The sequence below is a fragment of the Carassius gibelio genome, chromosome B11, assembly GCF_023724105.1.
Source record: "Carassius gibelio isolate Cgi1373 ecotype wild population from Czech Republic chromosome B11, carGib1.2-hapl.c, whole genome shotgun sequence".
NCBI lineage: Eukaryota > Metazoa > Chordata > Actinopteri > Cypriniformes > Cyprinidae > Carassius > Carassius gibelio.
The window spans coordinates 16,094,690-16,114,055 of NC_068406.1; the positions used below are offsets into that span (position 1 = coordinate 16,094,690).

Sequence of the window (19,366 nt, forward strand, 5' to 3'; positions counted from 1 at the left end):
TGCATTCAAACTAATTTTGCTCTCCAGCGCCTCGCTTTTTCAAATGCGCGTTGCATCTACGGTAGGCGATATGTATATGAGGCTTTGACGGGATGCCTTCTAATAGCACTTCGTCGAGTTTTCCTTCAGGTGAACAGGTGTGTTATTTCAAACAAACAGCAACATGACCATAAACAAACGAATGTTACAGTATGAATTACTGACTGTGGAAAACATGAAATATTGTAATTAGTAGTTATGTCTTCTTTATTCGTTATATTTTCTGAATAATGTGCATTGTTAGATATAAAAAAAATATTGTAATATAGATTGTAACACTGACTTACCTGTCGAGAAGAAAACTGGCCACTTCAGCGTCTCTTTTGAAATCTTTATCCAGCATTAGCTCTTTCCACCTAGAAAAAGCTTCCCCGACATTAACTCTTGTTTTCTGTAATCTACGGTCACGTTTCCTTTTACGTTCTATTTTTGACTGTTTTGTCGACGATGTTTTCTTCTCCTGTGGCGCGGCATATGTATGGTCCATAATAAGAATGCAATCCAGACTTTTAAACTTACCGGGGCAGTTTCAAGCGCCTCTCACTGCTCTGCACCTGCGTTTCTGGCTCTGACCGAAAACGCGTTGTGGAAACGCGTTGGCTTAGTACTTTTTGTCCCTCTCTGCTATTATAGTTTTGCAAGATGGCGGAACTACATGGAAGCCTCCGTCGACCTACCTGTCCAATGTACAGTTTTGTTCAAAATAATAGCAGTACAATGTGACTAACCAGAATAATCAAGGTTTTTAGTATATTTTTTATTGCTACGTGGCAAACAAGTTACCAGTAGGTTCAGTAGATTGTCAGAAAACAAACAAGACCCAGCATTCATGATATGCACGCTCTTAAGGCTGTGCAATTGGGCAATTAGTTGAAAGGGGTGTGTTCAAAAAAATAGCAGTGTCTACCTTTGACTGTACAAACTCAAAACTATTTTGTACAAACATTTTTTTTTTCTGGGATTTAGCAATCCTGTGAATCACTAAACTAATATTTAGTTGTATGACCACAGTTTTTTAAAACTGCTTGACATCTGTGTGGCATGGAGTCAACCAACTTGTGGCACCTCTCAGCTGTTATTCCACTCCATGATTCTTTAACAACATTCCACAATTCATTCACATTTCTTGGTTTTGCTTCAGAAACAGCATTTTTGATATCACCCCACAAGTTCTCAATTGGATTAAGGTCTGGAGATTGGGCTGGCCACTCCATAACATTAATTTTGTTGGTTTGGAACCAAGACTTTGCCCGTTTACTAGTGTGTTTTGGGTCATTGTCTTGTTGAAACAACCATTTCAAGGGCATGTCCTCTTCAGCATAGGGCAACATGACCTCTTCAAGTATTTTAACATATGCAAACTGATCCATGATCCCTGGTATGCGATAAATAGGCCCAACACCATAGTAGGAGAAACATGCCCATATCATGATGCTTGCACCTCCATGCTTCACTGTCTTCACTGTGTACTGTGGCTTGAATTCAGAGTTTGGGGGTCGTCTCACAAACTGCCTGTGGCCCTTGGACCCAAAAAGAACAATTTTACTCTCATCAGTCCACAAAATGTTCCTCCATTTCTCTTTAGGCCAGTTGATGTGTTCTTTGGCAAATTTTAACCTCTTCTGCACATGCCTTTTTTTTAACAGAGGGACTTTGCGGGGGATTCTTGAAAATAGATTAGCTTCACACAGACGTCTTCTAACTGTCACAGTACTTACAGGTAACTCCAGACTGTCTTTGATCATCCTGGAGGTGATCATTGGCTGAGCCTTTGCCATTCTGGTTATTCTTCTATCCATTTTGATGGTTGTCTTCCGTTTTCTTCCACGTCTCTCTGGTTTTGCTCTCCATTTTAAGGCATTGGAGATCATTTTAGCTGAACAGCCTATCATTTTTTGCACCTCTTTATAGGTTTTCCCCTCTCTAATCAACTTTTTAATCAAAGTACGCTGTTCTTCTGAACAATGTCTTGAACGACCCATTTCCTCAGCTTTCAAATGCATGTTCAACAAGTGTTGGCTTCATCCTTAAATAGGGGCCACCTGATTCACACCTGTTTCTTCACAAAATTGATGACCTCAGTGATTGAATGCCACACTGCTATTTTTTTGAACACACCCCTTTCAACTAATTCAACTAATTGCCCAATTGCACAGCCTTAAGAGCGTGCATATCATGAATGCTGGGTCTCATTTGTTTTCTGAGAATCTACTGAACCTACTGGTAACTTGTTTGCCACGTAGCAATAAAAAAATATACGAAAAACCTTGATTATTCTGGTTAGTCACATTGTACTGCTATTATTTTGAACAATACTGTATATAAAGATAATAAATTCTTCATTTACGAGGATTAGTTTAAACATTGGCATAGGTATTTGTACACCATTGAGGGCATATTTATGAATAAAAATATTGATTTTAGATAATAAAATACCTAAAAAGTTACTTATTGTCCCTTTAAGAAAGAAACAAGTGGCTGCCTTTACAAATGAATCAATGAATGAATCACTGAACCGATTCATTCAAAAACACTTTAATTTAAGAACGTAGCTAGTGATTATCTTTATTAAATAGTATTTAAATCTTTCATTTAAATGATTTTTTTTAAAACTTTAAGAACATAAAAGTGATTCTTTATGAACTAGTCACTTAAATGACTCATGACTTCATTTAGAAATGCTAGTGGCTGTTTTCACAAGTAGTAATTTGAGGGTACTGTGGACTTTTTCTCAATACTTCCAATTCTCATTGGACATGACAATCATATTGCTGTCTAGGAAAAAACATTTGACACTAAAAAAATCTTAAAAAGATCTCCATTCTTCAGTGGACCTGTCATGATCTGCCACATTGTCTGATTGCAAAGTTTCTTTTAATGATCTGTGTGAAACATAAACTCTGTTCTTTAGCCATTGCTGTGAAGGCAGATTCCTCTCTGTCATTACACTGGCATTGAGACTCAGTCTTTATTGATTCTCTCTTGGAAAAAGTCTCTTGCTTGTCGCATTGAACCACAAACTCAATGACAGACAGCACTGCTGGAAAATTGAAACAGTGTATTGCACTGCGTTTCGGTATGTGATAACATGTCACTTTCAATGTCGTGGTTTCATTATCCTCTGTCACATCTTAAGGTATCCTCTTCAGATGCGCACCTCGTAAACTGCTGAATGTGAAATTAGACTCCATTCGTCTGTTGGCACCATAAACATTTTATTTAGCTTTGGCTGTGATTCCAAGATGTGCTGCAGCGCTCAAAGATGAGGTCTGAGCATAAATCTGCTCAACTCATATGCTCTGCACGTTACAACTGCATTTTATAGCAAGCCTGTCTTACAATCTCAATGTTTTCTGAGAATGACCTTATTGGTCAATAGAGGAGCCCACACAGGCTACGACATTCTTCCACATGAAGGCTTTCTTTACTCCGTTATGACCACACTGCTACTGCAGGTGTTTTTGAGACTGACCATCTCTATTGTTTTTTTACTTTGAGCTTTATCGTTTGTGAATAAAGCTGACTGGCTTCAAATGAATGTACTGAATTATTTACAGATAAATAAGGGATGATGTACAGTCATCTGGTCATTAAGCAGAATAAACCTACTGTAGCAGGGTTTAAATTATTTTATTATTTTTCTAGTATAGTTAAGAAAACCTGTCCATAATAACATCATGACAGATATTATGACTATATTGATTCATATATTATTAATTTTAATCTGCATTCCAAGTTATTTTTTCTACTAAGCAATTATATATTTCCATTTTTGCTTTGTATGTACATCTTGGTTTTTGTGATTTATTATTATTTTTTTTTTTTTATTTAAGTGGGTTTTTAACCAAAGATGCTTGAGCTTTTAGTTGTCTATCAAAGCTTTACCCACAATAAAATTGGCAATTGTTTTTACCGCAGTTGCACTGCCAAAATGTGTATTTCATGTTTGGTTTGTAGTCTTATTCACTGTGGATAAAAGTGTCTACTAAATGAATGAATGTTAATGTAATTTTCATAATGAGTATTTTTATTTTGTCAGTTAAAATATCTATAAATACTTCAAACGAGATGCATTTACTTGAGAAGCAGCATTATAAATACTAACACCTGTTTTCAGAGAATATATCATTTATAAGTATGACTTATAAGTATAACCACATTACCAGATCTTTCCATTTTTATAAGTTTAAAACAAGTGAAAATGTCCACCACTGCAGCAAGACAAAATACAACTGTATTCTCAATTCATTCTCAAGTTAGTTTATCCTCAGATATTTAAAAAAAAAAAAAAAAAAAACAAGTGCAGTGCGGAGCATTTTGGCTCATACAGTGAGATATTTCAACTTGCATTGATATGAAAAATTGGTGGTGTATGAATGATAAAGACCTTTAAGTAGCATCAGTATGTAGAAATATACAGTTTAGAAGTCGTACAAATGTGCTTGAGCACTCATTCACTGAATCAGCCAATCAGAATATAGTATTCTAAAGTGGCATTCAGCAAGGTTAAAATGTGTTTCGCCATCTGTGATATTATTGCACAATGCACGAACTTCCACTAAACTTGCAATTCAGCAGTGCTGTTTCTAAGCAACTTCTCCTAATTTTGGTGAATGGATTCAGTGTTTATAAAAAACAAGATTCCTCATTTTTATCTCCAGAGAGGTTGAAGATAATAAGGAAACAATGTGATTCCGTTCCGCATTGTGTTATGCCAGAGTCAGCAATAGCTGAGATATTGTGGTATTTCCTAAAATGCGATTTGAGCATCTCTGATCACATGAAAAACAATCTACCCATGGAAAATGGAAGTAATACTGGTTGGAAAACTCTCTCTGAGAGGAGACAGTAGTATTTATTTGCTGTCTCTATGTGAGGGTATCTTTCTCAAATCTTAAATGACCCCTGCAATGCTGTAGCTGACTGCACCAGATTTTAAATCCATACCTCAGTGCAAAGGGAAGATAGTAAAGGCTCTTTCATGCCCTTGTGCTTCTGTTTTTGCTGCTAAGGGCCTTTGGATCTGCTGAGTCACATCCTCCCAAAGTTAATTAAGTTTTCATTAACTGTGCATTATGAGATCAAACTGGTCCTTTTTTCATCCAGTGAATTTATCCACATTCTCTCACTTGTCAATGGAGTGGTTAAAGCATAGTGGATAAATATGTGGGCTATAGTAACCCAAAGGTCCTAGGTTCAAACCCTGAAACCCATGATTCATAAACTAGAGATTTAAAAAATGTTTGCCACTTAACCGTTAATAGCAATGTGTACATATACTTCATATTGCTTTAGATTAGATGCAAGTATTGAAAATGGAAATATTTTTAGTGGACAGAACAGATGGGGTAAGTAGAATTGATTGTTTTCTTGAGGTTTTAAACATAGTGAAGCATATCAACCAGGGCTGCTTTTCCACATGATGCATCGAGCACTAACGAGCTCTCTAGCCAGACTCTTAAAGGGACAGTTCACCCCAAAATGAAAAATGTCATTGTTTACTCACAGCTCATGTTGTTCCAAACCTCTATGTATTTATTTTTTCTGTGGAAGACAAAAGGAGAAATTGATCAGAATACCTTTTCTCTATACCAAACACAAAGGTGTTTGTCATAAATATGCAGTAAAAATGCACATTTCACACAATATTTTATAAAATGTCAAGGTTTTCTGGTAGCACTTCACAATAAGGTTCCATGTGTTTTTTTAAATGGTAATTTCTAGGGCTGTCACTAACAATAATTTTGGTAATCAAATAATAGGAGGATTGTTCTGACTATTAATCGAGTAATCGTGTAATTGTAATTAATTTCTGTGGTAATAAAAATAAACCTATAAAGTTATACAAAAGACTGTAAAATTACTTGAAGATACATGTAACAATGAGATGATAATAATTATTCCAAATAAAGTATCGGAAGCAAGTGATCATATGGTTTTATTGAAAAAAACTGTTAAAATATAGTATTATAAACAACAGAGCTAATGTACTGTACAGTACGCATTATAAGAAATGACTGCAGAGGGTGCCAACGGCTTGACGATTGTTTTACACTTTACTGCGCGATCTGGGCTACGATTCCTTCTTGATTCAATTTGAGTAACACTTGATTGCATTTTGCTGTGCAGAATAACCGGCAAGAAAATGGAAATGTTGCATTCCACTCATGTAAAAAATGTAATCACATATACAGGTGCATCTTGAAAAATTTGAATATCAAGTTATTTAATATTTATTATATTTAATGAAAAAAAGCAAATTTTTCTAGATTCATTGCACACAAACTGGAATATTTTAAGATTTTTTAAATTTTTATTATTCTGATGGTCACGAATAAAAAAAATTCATATCTCAAAAATGTAGAATATTTAGTTTTGAGTTTGAATAATTTTGAGTATAAATACTGGGTACCCCTTGGGATAGTTTGGGCTAGTAAAGTAAATTTAGCATTTCATTTGGAAATCAAGGTCTAGAGTCTGGAGGAAGACTGGAGAGGCACAGAATCCAAGCTGCTTGAAGTCCAGTGTGTAGTTTCTGAAGTCAGTAGCTGCTTTCCACTGTCGAGCTTAAACTGGGCGTGCTAGTGTGTGCCAGGGCCAGTCGTGTTTCCACTGTCACTTCCGGGGCTTGATCGTGCCTCGTCGGGGCTTCCTCATGCCTTGGGCCAAAGCAGGCCAGCTGGGGCTAGAGGAGTGGTTATGAACAAAGGCAGAGTTTCTCTAAATCTGGAGAGCTCAGCACCACGGATCATTTCAGAAAGATAACAGCTATAACACCAGTATTAAAGACATTTTAAAATAAGTTGAGCTCATAACTCACTTTCAGTCATCAGCGAATGTTTGAAATAATTTGATCCAATGTGGATTATAACCACCATACAAGGCAGAAATATTTATAAACGATGCAAAAGACATGCACATGCACACTAGGCATTAACATTACCATTGTAAACATGGTAAATATGTCCACTTGAAGAAATCAGATGTCAGCTTCTTATTCTCTATCATAATCGTGTATTTATTTAGTAACTTATATTTTTCTATAGTAAAACATAGATGCTTTTGAATTTAAATATTTAATCAAGCATGCAAACAAACGGCCACTTTTATATTAGTTTTGTTCCAGTGTTATATCGCGCTAGTTCCAGTTTATTTCTTAGTTTTCTGATAACTTCTCTTTGTTGCTGAAATGATGGGGTTTTGTGACGTTGTTCCTGTCACAGTGTCTGGGTTGTGTTCCCTGGGGTTCCACTAGATGTCCTCCTTTCTCACGGTGTCTGTCACCAGATCACTTTCTGTTCCCTTATTTGGTCACCTTCCTCCTTGTTGTGTAATTGATTGTTTCCCCACCTGTCTCCTGTTTCCTCATTATCCTTCTGTGTATAAATACCCAGTCTGTCTTAGTCTGTGTTACGGAGTCCTTGTTTATGTCTTATGATAATTCATGTCTGTCAACTCTTGTCTTGCCTTGCCATGCTTTTGTTATCGTGTCTAGTTTATGTTTTGGATTATGTTTGGTTTTGACCCCTGCCTGGACTGTTACCTCTCTGGATTATCCCTTAAATAAAATCATGCTTACCTGCAATTGGTTCTCTCGCCGTGTTTCAACCATCACGTAACGTGACAGTTCCTGAGAGGCGTGTAAAGGGCGTGTTTTAGTGATGCGCAGCGGTGCTTAAGGACTGACAGTGGAAACACTGCGCTATTCTTGCCTGGGTGCTACTGGCCCGAGGCTATTAGCCCGGCCCGTTTTAAGCCCTGGCTCGCACTGGACCATCAGTGGAAACATGGCTAGTGATGATTTGGGGAGCTGTGACATCTGCTGGTGTTGGTCCATTGTATTTTATCAAATCCAAAGTCAATGCAGCCATCTACCAGAAGATTTTGGAGAACTTTATGCTTCCATCTGCTGACAAGCTTTATGGAGATGCTGATTTCATTTTGCATCAGGACTTTAGCACCTGCCCACAGTGCCAAAACCACTTCCAAGTGGTTTGATGACCATGATATTACTGTGCTTGACTGCCCAGCCAATATGTCTGACCTGAACCTCACAGAGAGTCTATGGGGTATTGTGAAGAGGAAGATAAGTAACATCTGACAAACAATACAGAGGAGCTGAAGGGCGCTATCAAAGCAACCTGAGCTTCAATAATGATTCCCTTCATGCCACGCTGCATTGAAGCAGTAATTCATGCAAAAGGAGTCCCAACCAAGTATTGAGGGGTTAATTAAACCTGCTTTGGAGATCTGGAACATTTCTGTTTTGTAAAACTTTTTTTGATTGGTAGAAAATATTTGAGAAAATTGTATTTTATTTTCCTAAGCTGTAAATCATAACCATCAGAATTAAAACAAAAAACTTGAAATATTTAAATTTGTGTGCAATTAATCTAGTATATACTTTTCCATGAAATTCGATTTTTTGTATATTCATTGTAGTGTTTGTGAATTCACAATAACATTATGCTGGATCAAGATTTTTCAATGGGTTTAATATATCATGCAGCCTTGGAAAATGGTCTAATAATACATTTTGTGTATTCCCGTCATGTGCATGTGCCACTTCTGGTATTTTGTCTGTTAGTCTAACAAGACACGGGTAAATTATTAATGTTGTTGACATACAGTTTAACATGAGAAATACTATATAGTGAATTTTACCGTTACAGTTTAATGTAAAGTGTCACCAGTTTTCTTTACAATGATCGTTAGTAATACTACCTGGAAATTCAATAGTGATTACAATTACACAGAAAACTCCAGAAACACTTTAGGTGGAAAATGTATCATATCAAACTGTCTTACATTGCAGGTTAGTTTTAATGGTAAGCCCAAAGTAGATTTTTCAGCATTACTCCTGTGTCCCTCTGAAGAAAAAACATCATACAGGTTTGATTGGTTGATCACCCTTTTTTTCTGTCTGACTACTTCTCACTCCTCTTGATTGACCCTACAGCACTGGCTTGTTTGCCATCAGAGCTGATGAGTCGTACAAAAACTGTAATTATTGGATGTATATGTCAGCATTAGTTTTCCAGTCAGCTGAGGTCAGTGCCACACTGAATACTCTTCAGTGTGATGTTGTTGTGGGGAAGAAGATTGATGTTCCTCTTTTAATTTGTTGGATACACAGATGCACTGATTGATAGAGGCAAACAAGGGTCAGGCGTGATTGCTAGGGGACTATGAATAAATGCATTAAAATGGGCATGGATGTGAGATTTCTACAGTGGTAATGGACTTACAATAATTCTGGCAGCCTTCGCTAAGTGAGAAGGATTAATGGTAAATGGAAGCTTGCGCGGGGAGCTGCCGAGCCCATGGGAGAAGGATTAGAGAAGGGCAGACTGCATGCCAATGAGCCGAATCATCTGGAGGGCTGCAGCAAAGCTTGATAAACTAACCAAGCCAGACACATACCAGCTGAGATCAAGCACATGGGCACACCTATGCCAGTGAAGGCAAACATGGCTATTAACTGATAACATTTTGGAATTATATGATGAAATGTTTCCACTTATGTCATTTCAAAGTGACACATAAAGTAGTCACAGGTGCATGAATAAACATGATCCTTTATTATACAAACTTTTCTGTGAAGTAACATGAAATAATCAAGCTAACTACTCACCCAGCATTGTTTGCATGGAAAACATTCAAGAAATCTAAGTATACTTAAACTTTGGGTTTGGGTTCTGTTTTTTGTAGGTTAATTACCATTTATATTGTATGTAAAGTACCATTCAAATGTTAAAGTCTCTAAGATTTTGATGTTTTTGAAGATGTTTCTTATCCTTACCAAAGGCTGATTTTATCTTCTTTTAACACTCTTGCATAGCAATGTAAAAGTATTTACTGTCTCTTTTAATGAACTGGAGTACATACTGAAAAAAGGTATTTTTTTATTAAAATATAAATAAAATAAATAAAAAAAAAACGTACTGATCCCAGAATGGTAGTGTAAACGCTGTCCTGCTTTTCATGTAAATTAGATTTCATAATGATCAAGTTTGTAATGAAACACAATAACAGCTATTTTACAATTTATGGCTACTATCACAGAAAAATACTCTGTAAGAGCCACAGAAACACTCTCAGTGTGAAAGCCCAATTCCAGCATGCAGTATGTGTGAAAAAGGCCTTTGATTGCTATCCTATGGTTGACACTTGGTCCAAATGGAGTGCCAGCGCTGGCTTTATTTATTATGGGCTGTGTTCTTTTTGCCCAGAGAAATTCAAGGAAAGCAATAATTAATAAGCTGATATAAATGACAGGGCAATTATTCCATCAGTAAAGTTATAACAGTGCTTTATTTATGGGCATTATTGCTGTATAATGTAAACTGGACTGTAATAGAATATCAAACACTTATATTCTGATCCGTCTTTCATTCGTTCTCTCCAGCTGTGCAATCTCTGAACAGCCTGAACGACCAGATCGCTCACTTCATGGTGAACAGACCCAACGCCATGAGCCATGAAGAGAACACCTTTCTGCCCACCGAGAGGGATACTTTGAGCCAATCCATGGCTCTAATGAGACACCTGCTCATGGACGCACAGGTAAAAAAGCACCTTTGAAAACTGAACCAAGAATGTCTTTCTTTGTCTTACTGATTATATAATATATATAACTGTTTTAACAGAATTCAACTTCAGTGAATATGTCTAATCGACTGGGGAAACATTATTCATAATTATTAGTATTCTACGTATCAGGGAATAAAAATTAGCATATACTATTCAAAATTAAAGTTGCAATAATCCAATATGACAAAATCATAAAATGTGTTTGAATAATTCAATTTAATTCAGATTCCAATTCAGCATTATGTGATGCAGGTTCCAATGAACACCTAATAAACTGACAGGGAGACAATATTATGTTAAATATATTCTATAATTATCATTATTTATCATATAAGGATGGTAATAATCACTTTATAACAGCAATTCGAACAAAAAAACTGCAATCAATTAGCTCTGAGGAATTAATTATATACCTGTTTGATGCCTCTCCAGCCAGCTCGTTTCTGAAGGAGCTGAAAAATGATTGTTATTCATGAGAAGACGAGACTCAGAGGGAACATCAGCGGTTGAGCTTGTGATGACTCATTCCTAATTATTTTCAATGGGGACATCGTGAAGAAATTTCAACACATTAATCAAGGAGCTTTAGCCTTAGGCAGACCTCTGTGGCATGACACTTAACTCCTGATTGCTTCTGTGTCACACAGGCTTCAATAAGTCAGGACAACACATCCACACCCCCAGATCCATTAATGGCTCTGTCCGTATAGAAACGCTGTCCACAGGCACTCTAAAGCACAATCTGTAATCACTGAAAGATTTGAGCTCAAACCTGGTTTACACCCACAGGCTAAAACACTTGTGACTGCAATATTCCTAGTGATGGTTCCTCCATCATCTAAAAGACAAAAACATCTCCTGTGAACTGACCTGCTGTTGTTCTCTTTCCCTTGTGTATACTGTTGTTCAATTCTTTGGAGTATGTAAGGTTTATCTTTTCTTTTTGAAAGAAATTCATGCTTTTATTTAGCTAGGATGCGTTTAATCAAAATTGACTGAGGTCTTTTGTAAGATGTCTTTACTATTTCAGATAAATGATGTTTTGCCCTTTTGAACTTTTTGTTTATCAAAGAATCCAGAAAAAAAGTATCATGGTTTCCTCAAAAATATTAAGCAGAGCAACCTTTCAACATTACTAATAATAATGATGATCGGAATGATTTCAGAATCAAATTCAGCTTTGATTTAGCAGGAGAAAAAAAAACATTTAATTTTAAAATAAGGATAAATAATAAAAGCTAAAATAATCAATTAAAACGATAACTTTTATTTTAAATTGTAATAATATTTACAAATATTACTGTTTTAGTTTTAGTGAGCAATCAAAGAAACTTATTTCAAAACATTAAAAAAATCTTACCAGATTCAAACTTAATGTCTTAAAGTGATTATCCACCCCAAAATGAGTGTATTAATCGAACATCTCCATTTTTTGTGTTCCTCAGAAGTAGAACTATTATTTTTTTGAGCCAACTATCCCTTTAAGACATCACTGGCTACTACAATACCACTATTGTCCTCTAGGGTGAAGTTTGATATATTACGTAGAAAAGTAAAGTATGTACGGTAATTTATTCTCAAACAAACAGACTGCACTTTCGTTTAGTGCCACTAGTGGTTCAGAATTCTGAAATTTCTAGTAATCTATTTAAGTGCTTCCCTTGTCTGTATTCATTTTGCATAGTGCTGAAGATGTTTTGGCAATTTTTTTGGGGTCACATTGAAGTTCATGCATACAGGGTCAAGGGAAGTCGATGTCGAGGAGGACTAAAGCATTTTTAAATGTCATAATTTGAATAACTGAATGTCACTTTGGTGAAAGAGGCGCATAAATAATTTACTGCGCCCCGTTTTTCTAACACACCCAGGATTCAAATGCACCATTCAGAAATCATTAGCATACTCTCCTTCTTTGACAATGGATACTGTATTTAACTGAAATGGCTCTTTCTGACCTGGAAAACAGTGAAAAGAATAATCAAGGAAGCGTTGCGTTGTGTGGCTAGTCTGGGACAAAACTTTTTATGAGCCTCAGGATGTCGGATAAAAAGAATCCACTACCTGATTTCGCTGTTGTTGTTGAGGGAAGCTAGTCTCCCTTTGCTGATCCACTTAATTGTTTCCTACTTCCATCCCCAGGATGCACGTCGAGGGAACGTTTGTCCGCAGTACAATGCCTGTCAAAGGCTTTTTAAAAAGTTATTTCCTGAACATTGCAATCTTTCCTTCTCATCTAACGCCGTTGTTTACATACACAACAGAAACACCACTCTGGCTACGAACTCTGAATGCTAAAGTTTAAAAAGCATACACTAAAAGTTCCGAATAGGTAACCCGCTGGGCGCTTGCTTAGGCAGCTACACTGAGTTTGATTGGTGAATTTTACAGTTGATTTTCCCTGTGCACAGTCTAAGAACTCTCTCGCTCATCCTTGTTAAATGATGAATGTTCACAGTCATGGGACGTAGTGATGTATTTGGCTAATCAATTAGATACAACGCAGATACGCTTGATTGATAACACGACTTATCCCCATTTTTCAGAATATGTTTCTTACTCGCAGTGTCATTGATTAAGCAGAAAGTAATTCAGCAAAAGGCCATCGCCTTCATTTGTGGCCGGCTACGTGCCAGCTGTGCAGAGAGATTGTTAGCCCCAAGTTGCTTTCTCTTTCAGAACTGGAGTAGCAAGACTTTATGATGGATGAGAGTGAATTCATGAATAGATATTGGGTCTCAAGTGCTGTTAATAGGGTATGTTTTTTTATTTTTATTATTTTTTTTTTGCAATTGTGATGGCAATTATTATTACTACTACTATTATTATTAATAATTAAAAATATATATATTATGTAATTAAAAAAATTTCATAATTTAACAAAAATATTTATTTTGTACAAATTTGTTGTAATATTCTACTGTAAAATAACAAATATCAGTATTTAAGAAAAACATATTAAAATACTTACAACACTAATATTTACGCTTTTATGTCTTAATATAGCCAAAAGTGAAATCTGAATGTCAAATGTTTTGCCCTCAAAGTAATGGTAATCCTCGAAGACAGACTGTTCTAAAAAGTATTCTTATGAAAAATGCTGTTTTGCATTTCACACTCTGGTGAAAATGACTCTCACTGAACAAAATCAGACAGTTGAGGGTTTATGTTATTTTGTTATGGATTCTGTGCCAGGTCGAATCTGCTTTATAGTTCATAACAGAAATGTGCATTCTCACTGCATTGCATTATTACAGAAAAACAGTACTATTATCTGTACATCTTTAGCTTTATGATAGCAATCCTTCAGTATCAAACTACATTTTGAGACATTATAGGAAGAATAAAAATCACTCAAGGCAATCAAAGCACCAGTTCCCTCATTTTATTAGTAGAATGCAGTATAGAATCTTAGATAATCAGCCATGATTTAATTGCTCTGACATCATGAGCCTAGGAGCTTGTGCTTGCAAATGTTAATCCTGCATATGAGTCTAGAGCTAAAGAGAAATCCCAGATAAATAATGCCTTACAGAAACTTCCATCTGCCTGTTTTTACTACACCAGCAGTGCCAGTTGAAGCCTGAGGGGATTTGCTGGCTACATAAACATACAAATATCTATAGGTTAAGAGTCTTAAACAGGGACAGCATCAGTCCTCCTGACTGAGAGTTTGCATCCCTCCAGTTTTTTTTTCTCTTTCTCTTTGAGTTGGCTGGGAAGCTCTACACATTTTGCAGAGCCCAGTGTGCATTAACTGTGAATACTGCCCTTGAACATCATTACAGTTCAATTCAAGGCGATAATGGACAAGCACTCAAGACTATACAAACATACAAGACTATATAGACAGGTTCATAATCGTGGCTGAAAGTCAGCCACATTCCCAGTATACTTGAAGGAGATATGTAATGTAAAAATGCGCCAAAGTCTCCAGTCAACATCAGCACAACAATTAAGCTGAATCTAAAATAAATAGCTCATTGTCAGACCTCTTTCTTACCTGTCAGGCAATTTGGACATCATAGTCCATGAGCCTCTGTTCAAGCACATTTCAACTTTATACAGCACATGCATGTTAAACCTAATTGTCCTCTTGAAAGCCGTGATTTGTTTTGACCTCAGGAACTGTGAAATGACTCGGTCAGGATCCACTCCAGAACCTTTTGCTACTGGGTATTTTTCGGTAAATTAGGGCACAATGCAGGTGAAGTGCATCTGTGTGCCATGCTCTTCATCATTAATTGCACTTCTCGACACTTAAGAGATGAGAGTGTTATTTTCTACGCGAGCACTTGCAATTACATTTTGCCTGATTTTTGAAGATTTTTCAAGGAAATTAGAGCCTTTTTGTAAACACGCTAAACATTAACCCTATAAAGCCTACTGTGTCGTATTTGATAAGCACACATCCAAGGCTCAAAAATGATCAGCATGCTCAAAATATTTTCTGAAAAACCTGTTGTAGATAACTGACTACATACCTGCTTATATCTGATTGATAGCTTATACTTTATTAGCGGCACACGTGTGTTTCTGCTTTGTGATTTTTATAGTAAACATAAGTCAATTAAGCATAAGAATAAATGTTATATAGTTAGTAATAGTTTAAGATTAAGTGGACTGAAGCAATTAAAGAGTGACAACTGATATTTATATACATTTTATGAAAAGATTTTTAAGTGAACCTAAGACTAAATGTATCACTACAGTAGGTTAACATTAGTTAAGAATTAACTCATTGATTGAATTAATTGATATTAATAATGTATTAATAAATGTTGAAATTAACTATAATCAATAAATATTTATAATAGTTTTATTGTTAGCTTATGTTAACTAATATCAATAAATGAACCCTTACTGTAAAATGTAACCAAACAAATGTTATATTGCTGAAATATTTCAAGATAAAAATTTACTGGACAGAAGCAACTTAGGTTTACTTGATTATCTGTATACAATTTTTTGAAAATCATGATAAAAACGCTTTTTTTTCAGAAGTTTCAATAAACTATTGAAAATATATTTCAACTATTTCAAATATTAAAACTATTTCAAAATATATTTTTTCAGACTATTATTATTTATTTTACATGCAGCCTCTGTGTAATGTCATGTGAATCAGTATTTTAATCAGATTTGTTAGTAATCAATTGCCCACTTTTCCTGTAATTTGCTTTCTCTTTTTGTTTATTTGTTACACACCGTTGAGGCCTCCGTTCCATTGTGAAAGCTCATCTGGAGAAGTTTTAACATATTGAATATCGTTGTGCAGATTGTTAGACTGTAGATAGAAAATGAATTTGGAAAGAATTTCCAATGTTTCTCTTTGAACGTGCTCCAGGAATTGATTGCTTCATTTGTCATTTGCACAGATGAATTATGTATGTGTTGCTTGCTAGAGGGGAGGGATTCATCAAATGCATTTTGATAGGTTGTGTATTTGTGCGTGTGTGTGTGTGCGTGCGTGTGTGTGTGTGTGTGTGTGTGTGATGTGACAGAAAGGGGCCTTTTTGCATGCAGGGGCAATAGGATTTCAAAGAGTGTCAGAGGGACCAATACGGAAGTGTTGATTGGCTGATACTGCCCCACTCTTTTAAAGTCAATGATGTTTCCTGTTTGGAACTGAGGACTAATTATGATGATGTCATATATTTTTCCCTATACATCTCCAGACTAGTTTGGTCTAGGTCAGAGAGATCTGTATGAGGTAAGAGCAGAATAACAATCAAGACACACATCTTGGAAGATAGGCAGAGGAGCTGGATTAATAAATTGATCCTGACCAGAATGTTTACAGTAGACAGAAAAACCAATCTGATAACATGATGAAAAGCATTATCTCACTTTTAAGATGAAAATAAGAGATGATGGATTTTAGGCTAGATGCTTTTAACTGCAAATGTGATTGCATATGTTGTAATGTGTGAGGGGGCTAATTTATTTCATTATAATACAGAGTTTTGGCAGAACCACATCTTTAATTACTTATTGACCAATCAAAGTTGAGCAGAGTGGATGCAGGCTGAGGCGTTGTGATTAAATGGTTTCAAAGGCTGAGGTATTGATCAGCGTGGTTTGAGTTGCACCCACTGGACTGATTCTTGGCTTGGGCGTTTAAGATATACAGTATTCTTTACTGCTTAATAAAATCAGTGATGCAAACCATTGTGAGAAAATGGCTCAGACAACAATTTCCAGGCATGTTATACAAGTCTTTTCAAGTTTTTACACTCACATACACTTCCCTTTAAAAGTTTGATGGTATGATTTTTTTAATATTTTTAAAGAAGTCTCTTTTGCTCACCAAGGCTGCATTTATTTGATCACTAATACAGTAAAAACAGTAATTATGGGCAACATTATTACAATTTAAAATATCACTTTTTTTATTTGAATATATTTTAAAATGTAATTTATTTCTGTGATGGCAATGCTGAATTTCCAGCACAATTTCTCTAGTTTTCAGTGTCACATAAACCTTCAGAAATCTTTTTAATATGCGATTTGCTACTCTGTAAACATTATTATCATTATCGATTATTGGCCTCAAAAATTATTTTGATTGTACAATAAACTTTTGGAATGGTAGTGTGCTATACAGTACAGTATTTCATATAATAATAAACTATAACTGAACAGTCAGTCAGAGAGAGTATGTATACAGGGATTCTGACAACGACTCTACATTTACATATAGAAGCAAATCAAAAAAGTATCACAGCACTGGCGGGCTGCTGTGAAACACTGAGATAAAGACTCTCTTGAGCTTTCTTTGCATCCTAACTCTTCTAGACCTCAATGGATTTCAAGAGCTCTCGAGTGAATTCTTAAGACTTTTCAAAACAAAAGGTTCAGTAGAAAAACAAATCGATCTAACACAGAATCAAAGATAGGAGCAATTTCTAGTAGAGGGTGTTTTGAGAGAAAAACAAACCAAAAAAATGGTTTAGACCGCTTGCATTTCATTTTAATTAATGCGTTTGAGATTCATGCGAGGCAGCAGGGGAGCTAAGAACTGAAACAACAACAACAAATCTTATTGAACCATATGGACCTAGCTGCAAATAATAATGTAATACATTAAGTCATGAAATAAATGTCTCAATAGATAAACTGTAGACTGTAGAAATTGTATTAATGTGAAGTTAATTATTCTGAAACACTGTTATTTACAACAGACACAAATCTTTGTGAATACATACGATTTGTGGTGATTAAGTTAAGTACTTCTTTAGATATTTTAAGCGTTAAATGTTGAATGTTATTGTGAGGTCAATACCATGGAATTAAGGGGACGATATATCAATTTAAAACAAGAAGACATTTTAGACAATTTTAGAGACATTTTTAAATGAAGAAATAAGATAGCTGAAATCATTTCTGTGCTTTGATATTCAGCAGACCTGTGTTGTTTGCAGTCAGATTTCATCTTATTAAATGTCAGGTGTTCTTAGCCATTACCATGAAACAGACAGGCTGCCAGAGGCCTGTATGGATTGTACTGTTGTTTGAAGTGTAAAAAAGCAAATTACATCGTGATGTGGGAATAGAGCAGAGATCTGGAGATCAGCTCTTATACGGAAATGATCGGAAGGCTTTCATCCAATGTCAGTCCGTTCCAAAAATAGACTGACTTTCCTTTATTGCTAATTCTGTCAGTTGTGGCACTCTGTAAAGAACAGGGGCTATCATTAACTGACTTTAAGGGAGTCAAAATATGTTTCTAATTATGTTTTTTTCATTTCGGCCCAAACTTTTAGAAGTACTGTAGAACACACTAGCCTGTGAAAGACATTTTGGTACAGCATTTATCACCTGAGTTTAAATTTGAAATTAAGTAAAGCAATATAGACATATGTTCACATTTTAGACTTATGTCATATTTAAAAAAAAATTATAAAGTTGTCAAACAGTGAAATAACACAAATGAAGGTTTGGAAATTATGTAAGGACCAAAAACAAATAGAAACTTATATTTTAGCTTTTGAGAGGATTCTTTTCTTGAGTTAAGTAAAAAAACTTTGGTGTGTTGGCTATTAGTTAAGTGCCATTGTTACATAAAAGCAGTAGGTGGCAGCAATTAACTGTCTTTGTTAGTGAATCATATTGTTTAACCTATTTTTTTTAAACGCTGCTTCGTTTACAAATTTAAAAAAATTAAGTGAGTCTCTGAATCATTCACTCAAAGGAATTGTTAAAAAAAACGCAGTGTCATTAAGGAATGAAACAAATGAATTACTTCATGAGAGTCATTGAATCATTCACTCAATCAATTTGTTGAATCATTCAGGAATCAAACACCTCTGTGTTGCTCAGAGACGTTTGTTTGGAACTATTTCACTGGTGGATCAAAAGCAGACAAGGTAACTGGCAATACTGCCTCAACAAAGTAGAGTAAGTTACTCAGTATGAACTTGTTTATTTATTGAAGTAACTTTTTTTTTTTTTTTTGAATCAGCACGGTTGATTTGACTTTAAGAGCAAGGCCGCCTCAGATCTAAAACAAAAGTTGTGTGCTTACATTATTTCCAGATTAGCCTTGCTGCACTTCTTCTGTTATTAAGAGAGCATTGTTTATTAGTAAGGTTTGATTGTTTTGCAAACAATACCTTTTTTTTCTCTTTGAAACAATTAATCTGTTGAACACTCAATATCAGATTGAATGCAGTGAGGCTTGGGCGCTCTATAATAAAGTATGTGCTGTGGAATATTTGACATTTTGATACACCTC

The 19,366-nt window shown here is 35.5% G+C and overlaps 1 protein-coding gene across 5 annotated transcripts in view; it reads left to right on the top strand.

Annotated features, from left to right (window-relative positions):
- kaznb (kazrin, periplakin interacting protein b) overlaps nt 1-19,366 on the top strand; it is a 137,683-nt gene that overhangs the window by 23,743 nt on the left and 94,574 nt on the right. For all 5 annotated transcript variants that reach the window (XR_008155926.1, XM_052569257.1, XM_052569255.1 and 2 more), the window contains exon 3: nt 10,448-10,605. Coding sequence is in view for 4 of the 5 variants with exons in the window: in XM_052569257.1 (XP_052425217.1) it covers nt 10,448-10,605 (158 nt within the window). In the remaining variant the exon portion in view is untranslated. The remainder of the gene's footprint in view (nt 1-10,447; nt 10,606-19,366) is intronic.